The sequence below is a fragment of the Suncus etruscus genome, chromosome 18, assembly GCF_024139225.1.
Source record: "Suncus etruscus isolate mSunEtr1 chromosome 18, mSunEtr1.pri.cur, whole genome shotgun sequence".
Taxonomy (NCBI): Eukaryota; Metazoa; Chordata; class Mammalia; order Eulipotyphla; family Soricidae; genus Suncus; species Suncus etruscus.
Window position 1 is genome coordinate 57,532,805 of NC_064865.1, and position 12,984 is coordinate 57,545,788.

The following is a 12,984-nucleotide window of genomic DNA, read 5'->3' on the forward strand; positions in this document are numbered from 1 at the left end:
TTGACTATACATTATACCACAAAGAAATCAACAACAGCAGAAACAGCAGCATAGAGAGAACAGGTATGTAATCAGCCTTCTACCACAAAGGCCCATAATATCCCCTTAGGGATCTTATACAGAAATACAGGTAAAGAATACCATGGGAAATCACTGACTCCAACGGAAACATCTCATAACAATATGTCTTAATGCCTTAATCTTACTATATTTAAAATAACCTCTCAGCTTTCTGTCCACAGGCATTCTTGGATACAAAGGATGGACAAACTAAGATGGCAGCCCGGGCCTCAGTCACACGAGATACCATACCTGGCTTGCACTACGAGAATGTCCCGAGTAAACTATTTAACATATACTTTATCTCTAGGTTATACCATCTTTTAGGACTTGAAGCACGCGACGAGCCAGACCACGGAAGCAGCAACAGTAACCTACAGACTTATACTACAGGCCCTACTCATTGAACACATTCAAGCATATTAGAATTCCCTTGCTCTTTTCTCCTCTCTTCTCACTACTTTCTTCTTTTTCTTTTTTCTTCTTTTCTCTCCTTCTTTTGTTTTTAATGTATTTTCTCTTTTTTTCTTTCCTGCCCATTCTATATACTTTCCTCTTTCCCCCCTTTGGATAATTGACTATCCTTGCACCTCTCAACCCCATCCAGATTTCCCACCTTATTAAAACTCTTCACCCTCAGTTCTTTTTTTTTTTTTTTTTTTTGGTTTTTGGGTCACACCCTGTGACGCTCAGGGGTTACTCCTGGCTATGCGCTCAGAAGTTGCTCCTGGCTTCTTGGGGGACCATATGGGACGCCGGGGGATCGAACCGCGGTCCGTCCTAGGCTGGCGCAGGCAAGGCAGGCACCTTACCTCCAGCGCCACCGCCCGGCCCCTCACCCTCAGTTCTTAATCCATTAGGCATCAAGACTGACCTCCTACCCCAACGAACCAGTACCCTGCACCCAAGTGAAGGGACACCCAGTCAAACCCACACCTCATCCTCAGCATGAAGAGCCAACCAACTCCCGTGCTGACTCATGCTGCTCGTCCCTCCTTACCAACTCTTCCTAATATGGACTGTTACTTGAAAATGGACTTAGCTCTAAAAGTATCCCCAAAGCAAGAACTCTTTCCAAGACCTTCCTGCCGCGATTCTCTTACCAATCTGAAGAAGGTCAGGGTGCGTGATGAAAAGGTGCTCGGGAACCCACACACCACAAAAAAATCCCAAAAGACAATGGGGCAACCTATACTTCCATCATAAGTACAAGATCTGTACACAGTACCTCTTTACCTGCTTTTTCCCCAAATGTAAGATAGTCTATTGCATCATTTTGTTCCTTTAATTACCTTGTTATTTCATTTTTTATATATTTATGTGAGCACATATATTTTTATTTTTATTTTTTTTGGGAGTGTGACCTGCTTTGTTTTCTTCTCTTTCCACCCCCAAAAGCACCGGCAATATAATATAGCACCATTTCCCCCTGCAAAGACACACTAAAAAAAGGGGAAATCTTATGTATAAAAACGAGCTCTTATCTACTAGGGATAAGAACTCATACTTGTTTACAATACAGGGACATCTGCCATCCTGAAAATATGTCACGAGGACCCAACTTAGTCCCCAGGTGATTAGACATCATTCATCCAGCCTTGAATTCTGGATCCCAGACATAGAAATGACAGGTTCTTCACAACAGTTACAGAAAACAAATCCCGTCTGGGACATCCTTAATACTGCTGGGACACATCAAGTACCAGCTCTAAAGTGATATCCTGACAATGAGGAAATGGGAACAACTTGACCTAAGAGCAGCTAACGATAACAACTTGACCTCACCAGCTAACGATAAGACAAAATCAGAAGACTTGACACCCTTTGGTCTGTCCAAAAGCCAAGATTGTGATCTACAGATGACTGGCTGATAGAACCATGACCGGACTGTATGTATCTTGGGACCAATAAAAAAAGCCCTAGTCTAGAGTTTGAGCTATGGCCTGCACAACAACCATGATCTCCAGCTCCAAAGGTCTGTCAGAGAAAATTTCAACGGAATGGGTCTTCTGGAAACATCCTAGGATCTACGCAAAGACCAAGACCACCAACCACAGAAGACGGATTAAAATGACACTGAGGGAGCAGAACTTCTAAAACCACAAAGAAAGACGTCATCATAAGTTCCACCCCTTGACTTGTGTAGATACCGAGATCTTTAGATACAGAGGTCTGACTTTATCACCCAGGATGGAGCAGAAGTCTTCCAAACAGCATGAAAGCACCAAGGGGAGAGTAAATGAACCTGAACAGAGTCTATAGTTAATCCCATGACAATATTCTCCGAGGATGGAGAAATCCTGTAGCTCTTAGGCCGAGGAAATTCCTCTTCGAATGACCCCAAGATTTACTGTGCCTGTGCAGGAGGGAAAGAAAAAAAAAAAAAAAGCACAAAACAATTTTTTCTCCTTTTTTTATTTATCTATCTAATTTTTGTCGATTTCATTGTTTTGATGTGGTTATTAAATTTGTTGTCTTCATTTATATTTATATATTTATTTTCTTCCTTTCTTTTCTTTCTTTATGTGCTCTGCCATGTTTTTATTTCAAGGTCATGGCTTTTATGTGGTGCTTACCTTTATTGTTGGAGTGCTCACTGGATATTTTTTTTGACACTTCTTTTTGTACTGTTGGGATGATTCATCTTTCTCCCCTTCGTCTCAAACTGATGACGAGAGCCTCTAGAAGGACTCGGCCCATTTCTGATGTATTTGATTTTTACCCCAGTTTATTACTTTTCTCTTCTTCAAACAAAACCATGCAACTTTATCTAGTCCCACCTCCCAGTTACAGAAGGAAATAAGAGAGCTACCAAGACCAAACAGGTGTAAGACCGCTAAGTAGCAAGTTAGGCACAGAGGAGACCACGTATTCTTGCAGCCCCGGGGGATGAGGGAGGAAGATATGGAAGGTAGGATGGAAACAGATGTGTAGGGAGAACAGTTCAGTGATGGGAATCCCCCTGATACTAAGTTAACATATACCTAAAATATTATTGTCAACAGTATGTAAGCCACTATGATAAAAATAAAAACTATATTAAATATAAAAAAATTAACAAAATAAATTTAAAATAAAAAGAAAAAATTTATACCTGAAAATTTTCTGATACTAGTTATTGTCACAACTTTAGTAAAACTATATAAAGTTGTTTCCAAGATTAAGTCAAAATGAAAATAGGAGTACAAGACTCTATTGGAATTGGCCTTGATTCATTGTTTTTTTTTTTTTTTTTGTTTTTGTTTTTTGGGCCACACCCGGTGACGCTCAGGGGTTACTCCTGGCTATGTGCTCAGAAGTCGCTCCTGGCTTGGGGGACCATATGGGACACCGGGGGATCGAACCTCAGTCCGTCCAAGGCTAGCGCAGGCAAGGCAGGCACCTTACCTCTAGCGCCACTGCCCGGCCCCGGCCTTGATTCATTGTATGTCTGCAACCCAGTATGAAGAAATTTGTGAATCACAATGATTTCAATAAAATAAAATAATAATTAAAAAAAGATTAACCCCTAATCACAGAATTAGGAATACACCTGAGAATCTATGGTTTTGGTCCTTCTCAGTCTCAAAAAGCGATGATATATTTTTTCTTTTTTTAATTTAATTTTTTTTTTTTTTTTTGTTTTTTGTTTTTTGTTTTTTTGGGTCACACCCGGCGGTGCTCAGGGGTTACTCCTGGCTGTCTGCTCAGAAATAGCTCCTGGCAGGCTCAGGGGACCATATGGGACACCGGGATTCGAACCAACCACCTTTGGTCCTGGATCGGCTGCTTGCAAGGCAAACACCGCTGTGCTATCTCTCCGGGCCCTTTTAATTTAATTTTTAATTTTTTAATTTAATTTACTTAAAGAAAATGCATTACATAGTTCACATAACTGATAATAATACACTTTTTAGGAAGACCAAAAGCAATATTTTTTTAAAAATAGAAAGTTGAATGCAAAACTAAAGAAATGGAAGAGAAAAGAGTATTTTTGAAAACTATTGACTCCCATTGAATTCAGTGAAGCACCAGCAGAAAGTTTAGTAAGTTCTTTTCTTTTTTTAAAGGATAAGATTAAAAAAAAATATAGCAATAAAGGTGTAAGAGTGGCAAGTGTTGTTTTTTGCATAGGCCCAGCAAAATATGGGTAAAATGAAAAAAAAAAAAAAAAGCCTTTTCCTAAATACAAAGAGATTTTATCCCTGAAGTTCTCTTCATAAGACCGACTCTGGGCTCCAGGCATACTAGGTTGTCCCTGAGTCATTTTCTGTGGTGAAATTTTTTCACACATTAGCTGTTGTTGTTGTTGTTGATATCTGTAGTTAAAGATTTTGGTTTCTGTGCGAGAAGGATTCTGGTTTCTATGTTTCATTGAAGTCAGGATGGGAAGCATCCTCCAGTTTCACCTCACCACTAGATGGAAGCGTCCTGCCCTGCAAGCAAGTTGCTGCTGTGGCTGAGTCATCGAAGTGTCAAGAGAACACTCCTTGGAGTAAAATCAATGCCAGGATACCGGTGGTGTCTACCCTGGTTTGGGTTTGCCTCCTGGTGATGTTGTAGAAAATTGTGGTTGTTTCCGTAGATGGTCAATGCTTCAGGGGTGTATGGGCAATGCCCATTCAAAAAGAGATGCTCTTTGAAATCGTTCCATGAATCACCTTCTGTTGTTCAAGGTCACGATGATTTCTTGGCTTCTTCTCTATGCTCTGGATTTCTCCCATGGCTTTCAGGGCATAGTAGGCATTTTGACAGCCAATAGTCTCTTCACTGCACTCTTCACATCTTTGTTTCTCAACGTGTAAATCAGAGGGTTAAGACTGGGTGTGATGATGGTGTAGAAGAAAGTGAGGAACTTCCCCTCATCTTGAGATCTGCTGTGGCTCTGCGGTTTCATGTACATCGAGATGAGGGTCCCATAAAAGAGAGTCACCACAGTGAGGTGGGAGCCACAGGTATTGAGGATTTTCTTCCATCGTGCTGCTGACTTGATCCTCATCACAGCTCGAGTGATCACCCCATAGGAGATGAGGATGAGTGAGAGAGGAGCCAGCAGAAATATCACGCCAAGAGCGAAGACCACAATCTCAATGACCTTGGAGTAGACACAGGCCATCTTGACCAGTGCTGGCATCTCACAGAAAAAATTATCCACCTCCCGGTGCCCACATCTGGGCAATTTCAAGGTCAAAGAGCAGACAATGATGGCACTCCCAAGGCCCCCCAGCCAAGAGGTTATCACCATCTTGTGGCAGAGTTGAGGGTTCATAATGACGGTGTAGTGAAGAGGTTGGCAGACAGCAGCATAGCGGTCATAGGCCATCACGGCCAGCAGGAGACATTCGGTGGCTCCCAGGTCCAGAGCAAAAAAGAACTGGAGTACACAGCCTCCATATGTAATAGACTTTTTGGGACCCCAGAGATTGACCATCATCTGGGGGACAATGCTGGTTGTATAACAGAGATCTAAAAGGGACAGGTTGGAGAGGAAGAAATACATGGGAGTGTGGAGCTGGGTGTCCAGGTATGAGACCAGGATGATGGTTGAGTTTCCCACCAGAGTCACGAGGTAGGAGATGACGACAACCACGGAGATGATACGCTCTATTTGGGGCCTGTCAGAAAACCCCAGGAGGATGAAGTCTGTAGCATAACTCTCATTGTTGACATCCATTGCTCTTTCTGTTGCTTGGAGGCAAATCCATGTAAACAACAACAGCAATAAAAAATGAAAAATATCATGATCAACAACACCAACAACAATATACAGCCAGGACAGAACTCAAAAATCTCTAACATGTGGATGGGTATCATATACTTAGGTCAACTACATGCTTTTTCTCCTATGGAATAATCTTTTGACATTTCCCTTGGGTTAAGACATCAGTCTCTTCATATTTTAGTCTTATAAATTAAACTTAACTGTATTGAATGGAAGTCACTGAAAATATTCTCTACGATATGTTACCAATGGTTCTATGTGTTGTCACAAAACACAAAATACTTGGGACTGAAGCAATAGTGCAATGATAGGGTGTTTGCCTTACAAATGTCTGACTCAGGATGGAACTGGGTTCAATCCCCAGAGACCCATATGGTACCCCAAGCCACAATTTCTGAGCACATAGCCAGGAGTAACCCCTGAGCGTCAGCAGGTTGGTTCAAAAACCAATAAAAGAAATAAACAAAACAAAACACAGAATACTTAAAGTTAGCTTAATGATTTTAAAGGTAAGATGTACTTTTATTTATTGAGTTAAAACCAGGAATAAGAACTCCACTACCAGGGTCAGAGAGATAGCATGGAGGTAAGACATTTGCCTTGCATGCAGAAGGACGGTGGTTAGAATCCTGGCATCCCATATGGTCCCCTGTGCCTGCCAGGAGCGATTTCTGAGCGTAGAGCCAGGAGTAACCTCTGAGTGCTGTCAGGTGTGACTCAAAACCAAAACCAAAACAAACAAACAAACAAACAAAAAAAGAACTCCACTACTGCTATGGCACTGACTTACTCCAAAGATGGTACTTATGACACTCTGAAAACCTAGGAATAGCAATAGTCTGTTTTTAGGGCTGGATTCTCTACAATGCTACCTAATGGTGAGACGAAACCAGAAGACACTATACATCACCAGGCCTTCAACATAGGACCTGTACAGAAACCAGGATCTATAACTACAGAAACCCTACAGCAACAACTGTGCTGGTGAAGAACTGTTACTGGGACCACAGAGAATGTAGGACAACCTAGTAGGGTTGGTCTTACGCCAAAATACTTCAGGGGTGAGGTCTCTCTGCTTTTAGGCCAAAGGTTTCTCCTTCCAATTTCTCCCATATTTTGCTGTGCCTATGCAAACAACAACTGCCACACACACACACACACACACACACACACACACACACACTCACACACACATCTTTTTTTTTTTTTTTAGTGCATCATTGGTTTTTGTTTTTTGGGTCACAGCCGGCAGTGCTCAGGGGTTACTCCTGGCACCACGCTCAGAAATTGCTCCTGGCATGCTCAGGGGACCATATGGGACACCAGAATTCAAACCAATGACCTTCTGCATGAAAGGCAAACTACCTCCAAGCTATCTCTCCGGCCCGGCATCTACTATCTTAAAAAAAAGGAGCATATTAAAGCTTCTGCTATTGTATTAACGACTTTATTGGTGATACAATAATTGTCACGAATATAACTGCTAATGAACTCTCCTTTTCTTTTTCCAATTCTCTTTATTTTTTTTAGATCTATTTTCTTTATATTTTTCGATAACTTCGGTTTCTGTTACCTTGAAACAAATGTATTATGAACAATTATGTCAACTATGATGCATTTTCTTTAAATAAATTTATTAAAAAATTTGAACTAATTGCAGGGCCAGAGATACATATATAGTACAATGGGTAAGACACTTGCTTTGCATGTGGTTTGATCCCCAACATCCCATTTAGTTACCAAGAGCAATTCCAGAGTGCAGAGTGGAGAAATCCATGAACACCACCGAGTGTGGTCAAAATCCAAAACCAAAAAAAATTTTTTTTGAAACTAATTTTCAAAGTGTTAGGTCACTATATATATATTATATATATCTATATATCTATATCTATATCTATATCTATATCTATATATAGCTATGGTGTGTGTTAGAATCCACCATCTGGCAATCAGCAAAATTAGCAAGATAGGAAATTCAGCAATGAGGAATTCATTAAACAATCAGTGTTTTGTATTCCCCATGGAATTTTTCAATATACGAATCAATTTTCTGGCTCTTTTTTTTTGCCACACCTTATGGTGTGAATTTATTACTGACTATTACTGACAATTTATTGTTTATTTATTATATTTACAATTTATATAACTTTATATAAATAAATTTATAATATTTTAATAATAATAATTTATAACAAATAATATATAGAAATAAATTTATAAATTTATTATATTACAATTTATTACTGACAGAATTTATTGCTGACTATGCTCAGAGATCACTTCTGGTAGATTTGAGGGAACATATGGGATTCTGGGGATTGAACCTGTGTGCAAGGCAAGCACCTTCCTTACTCATTGTATTAACTCTCTGGCCAGGCAATTAATCCATCACTTTCATAACTCTAAAATAATAATATAGAAGTCAGGGGCTGGCTCGGTGGTGCTAGAGGTAAGGTGTCTGCCTTGCCAGCGCTAGCCTAGGATGGACTGCGGTTCGATCCCCTAGCGTCCCATATGGTCCCCTAAGCCAGGAGCGACTTCTGAGTGCATAGCCAGGAGTAACCCCTGAGCGTTACTGGATGTGGCCCAAAAACCAAAAAAAAAAAAAAAAAAAAAAAGAAATTAAAATAACTTTGATCTCAATATGGTAATGTATTATGTTATTAACTAGGTTTATTAATGACTAAAATAATTTATATATTATTGATACATATAATTTCTGGACATAAACTACAGACCTAAAATAATTTGCATTTATAGTGTTTTATAGTCAAGGAATAATTGTCTCAGTCACGGTGAAATGAACATAGAAAAATTTCCTATGGTATATTGCTGCCATTATCCTTTGAGCTAGTAAATTTATTTTCACATTTGTTTTGAGAGAGAATATTTGTCCACCATTCATCTGATATAGGGTTAGTATCCAAGATATCTAAAGTACTGGTACAACTTCACAACCCCCCTCCCCCAAAAAACAAAACCAACAAAATCCAATTCCATATAAAAATGATGAAGGGCTAGAAAAGAACAGAAACTTCCTCAAAGAAGACATATAGATGCCTGAAAGATATATAAAAAGTGCTTTACATAACTTATGATAAGGGTGGTACAAATCAAATTAGTAATGAGATATTATCTCTTACCAGTAAGACTGGCACACATCACAAAGAACAAAAGCAATGTTGTGTTTGGAAAATAATATGAACACTCCTCAAAAAAACTTGGAGTTGAGCTTCAATATGACCCAGTAATTTCATTTGTAGGAATCTACCTGAAGAACTCCCAAATCTATTCATAATAATTTGTACAAATAATATATTTGTATTCCTATGTTCATTGCAGCTTTATTCACAATTGCCAAAATCTGGAAAGAACCTATGTGTTTGAGATCATATGACTGCTTAAAGAAACTGTGGTACATCTACATAAAGGAATGCTATTTAACCATCAGAAAAGATAATGTCATACATTTGCTCTATGTGGAAGGAGAATGTCATGACGAAAGAATTTACTCAGGAGGAGAGGGACAGAAGCAGAATGATTTTCATGTGAGGGATATAAAGAAACAAAATAGGGTATAAACAAAGGACCAAAGAAATTGGTCTGCAGTAGGAGCTAGCAAGAGAGGGGTGGGTAGAGGTTGGATGGAGGACAATGGCAGAAGGAAGTGGACATTCTGGGCTATAGGGTGGCACCAAGCTATATGATGCACAAAACCTGATCCTTAGCAACATTGTACAACATTTAAAATAAAGTGAAGAAAAAAAAACTTGACTAATATAATCATGAAGAAGAAACTGTTAGGTTCAAGTCATTAGAATACAGATCTAATTTTCATACTACAAAATAGAAATTTAGATTAATTTAGGAGCATTCTGCTTAGGTGGGATGGGACAGGGCTCCCTTCAGGTCCTCAGTTTCCTCAGAAGAAGCACAGCAGGGCAGAGACTCCGCAGGTGAAGCAATATGCTAATAATGAGAATGTATGAAGGAAAAGGAAGCCTGTCTAGAGTACAGGCGGGGGTTGGGTGGGGAGGAGGGAGATTTGGGACATTGGTGATGGGAACGTTGTACTGGTGATGGATGGTGTTCTTTACATGACTGAAACCCAAACACAATCATGTATGTAATAAAGTTGTTTAAAAAACAAACAAACAAGCAAGGGTTAAGGTCAGAGAATCTGAACTCAAAGTGCTTGGGCTAAAATCCATATTGTCAGAAGCAAAGTGCTCTGGGCAATAGATCATTGAACCTCTTTATGTATGAAATGAAGATAATGCTTCCTCAAATGCAGGAGTAAGGTCTATCCTATGAAAACACTTGAAATATACTGGATTCATTCAATTATAAAAATTAAACTATTCACTTACCTCTTTTTGGCTTTTCTATTTTCCTTTAATACTCCATCATCCACTCTGGGGAGATTTTCAATATGGTCTGAGGTAATTGGAATGCTGAAAATTTTTATATACTTTAACACACAATCATATATACAAAAATGCCTCTGAACACAATGGATCCCCTAAATTGACAAATTTTTTTTTGGGCCACACCCAGTGGTGCTCAGGGGCCACTCCTGGCTATCTGCTCAGAAATAGCTCCTGGCAGGCAGGGGTACCATATGGGACACCGGGATTCAAACCAACCACCTTTGGTCCTGGATCTGCTGCTTGCAAGGCAAACGCCGCTGTGCTATCTCTCTGGGCCCAAAATTGACAAATTTCTAAGGCAAGAGAGTACTTGAGCTTTGTTTACAGACTTTAGTTGGTTTTTCCACAACCCCTACATGTTGGGACAGGGCATTTTCAAGTTGAATTGAGCCTCAGAATTGGGGAATCCAGCCCCTACCTGCTCACTGACCTCTACACAGCAGGTCATAACCTCTGACCTCAAAAGTATCCAAATCTTGATGTGTATAGTGATTGGCTCTTCGTATATTTATAGCTTAATTACCCAAATGTACTTCTCTAGACAACATAGCTTAGCTCATATTTTTCCTAGGTCTTTAACTTTTATTTTGTTACTATTAGGAGTTTTTTGGGGGGATTGTGGGGTAAGGTGGGCCACACCTGGTTTTGATCAGGGATTACTACTGGCACTGCACTCAGGGGCTCTGTGCTCAGGATCTTTCCTGGTGGTGCTCAGGGGATCATATGTGATGCCAAGGGTCGAGCAACCTGGGTCATCTTGTGTGCGAGCAAAGTGCCTTAACTCCTGTAACTTAACTCTCTCTAGTCCTCTAGCAATACATAATAAAACAACTAGCCATAATTATACGATACATATTACAAAGTCTAGCTGGTGAAAACATTGCTGGATCAATTTAAATTTTGAATCATAAGCTTCGTCTTCCAGCATAACTAGTATGTTATTAAACCAGGAGACATTTTTTTGTTTAAATTATTTCTGCAAACCCAAAAGGAAATCTTCTTACTTTTTTTATGGCATATAGTGTACACAATTAAATATATATATTTTTGGTTATATACATATAAATATATATAAATTTGGTTTTGGTGCCATACATGGCAGTACTCAAGTGTGACTCCTGGCTCTGCACTCACAAATTACTCCTGGCAGGCTTGGGGGACCATATGGAATGCCAGGGATAAAACCCAGTTCAACCATGTGCAAGGTAAATGCCATATCCGCTGTGCTATCACTCTGGTCTTGTCATTTAACATACTTTTAGCATTTATTCTGTTGTATATCAGTAGCTTAGAGGCAAAAAATATATATTTTACTTTTTTTGGGGGGATCACATCTGGCAGTGCTCAGGGGTTACTCCTGGCTCTGTGCTCAGAAATTGCTCCTGGCAGGTATGGGGACCATATGGAATGCTGGGGTTCGAACCACCATCCATCCTGGATCAGGTGTTTGCAAGGCAAATGACTACTGCTGTGCTATCTCTCCAGTGCTATATTTTACTTTTATTGATAATTTTTACAGAATCTAGAGGTTAACTTATTGATGGTATTTTATTAGAAACAAATACAATAATTCAGATTTTCATGAAAATGAAAAATTGTTTTGCAATTCAATTTTTCTTCCTTCCTGCACTCTCATTATTCTGAATCTAGAACATCACTCAAGTTATCTTCACTGTAGCCATTAAGTTATTTCCATTCTTGGGTCTCAAAATTTAGATAATGAAACATTTTTTCAAGTGAAGGCGATATTAAAATGAGGCAAGATTGAGAATTACATGCTAAAATAGAGTATTACTACATCTCACTTGAATCTCTTTTTTTCATATGTCATGATTGAACTCTAGTTTCTAATCCGGTAACAACATGTTAAATTTTGTTTTCATCATTGAAAGGAGAACAACTTGTAACACACTCAACTTTATTTCAATGTAAACATTGATATGGGAAGCAAAGTTAGAGTTATAAAAATGTTATAGTTGTCTAAATAAGGTTAGACAACTTCCATCACCTAGGGGCCTGAGAGATAGAACAGTGGGTAGAGCACTTGCCTGTAACCTGAGTTTAATTCCTGACACTGATTTCCAGGAATGATCCCTGAGCACAGAGCTAAGAGAGCAATCCCTGAGCACTGTTGAGTAACTCTTCCTCAGCCTCCATAAATGATATAATGTCTTTTCTTTTTTTTGGCATTTTTAAAATTTTTATTAATATATTTATTTAAGCACCATGGCTGCAAATATGTTTGTAATTAATTGGGTTTCAGTCAAAAAAGTACACCCCCGTTCACCAGTGCAATCTTCCCACCACCAATGCTTCCTATCTCCTTCCTCCACCACCCCTGCCTGTGTTCAAGACAAGCTTTCTATTTCACTCACTACCACTGTCAAAATAGTTGTTAGTGTAGTTATTTCTCTAACTGCACTCACTAATTTTTGTGGTAATAAAAAATTATTATCATGGGCTTCATATCATGGCCTCATCCTTTCAAACCTCATCTCGATTGTCTCTGGGTATTAATACCAGCTGTCTTTTATTTTTCTTAAATCCCACAGATGAGTGAAACTATTCTGTGTCTCTCTATCATCCTCTGACTCATTTCAGTCAGCATAATAGTTTCCATGTCCATTCATGTACATGAAGATTTCATGATTTCATTTTTCCTGACAGCTGCATTTTCAAGAGGAATCTTGCAGTAGCATGCAAAGTCAAAACAGAGGAAAATTGAAAAGCTCAGCTTTTGCAATAAGAGGGAAGCACAAACTTTTGGCCTTCGATTGCCAAACTGAGAAAACC

The 12,984-nt window shown here is 39.2% G+C and overlaps 1 protein-coding gene across 1 annotated transcript; it reads right to left on the reverse strand.

The window, feature by feature from the left end:
- Positions 1-4,768: 4,768 nt before the first annotated feature.
- LOC125995881 (olfactory receptor 2W1-like) lies at positions 4,769-5,713 on the reverse strand. The gene has a single exon (XM_049764840.1). The coding sequence runs from the start codon at positions 5,711-5,713 to the stop codon at positions 4,769-4,771; it is 945 nt and encodes a 314-aa protein (XP_049620797.1).
- Positions 5,714-12,984: the final 7,271 nt, after the last annotated feature.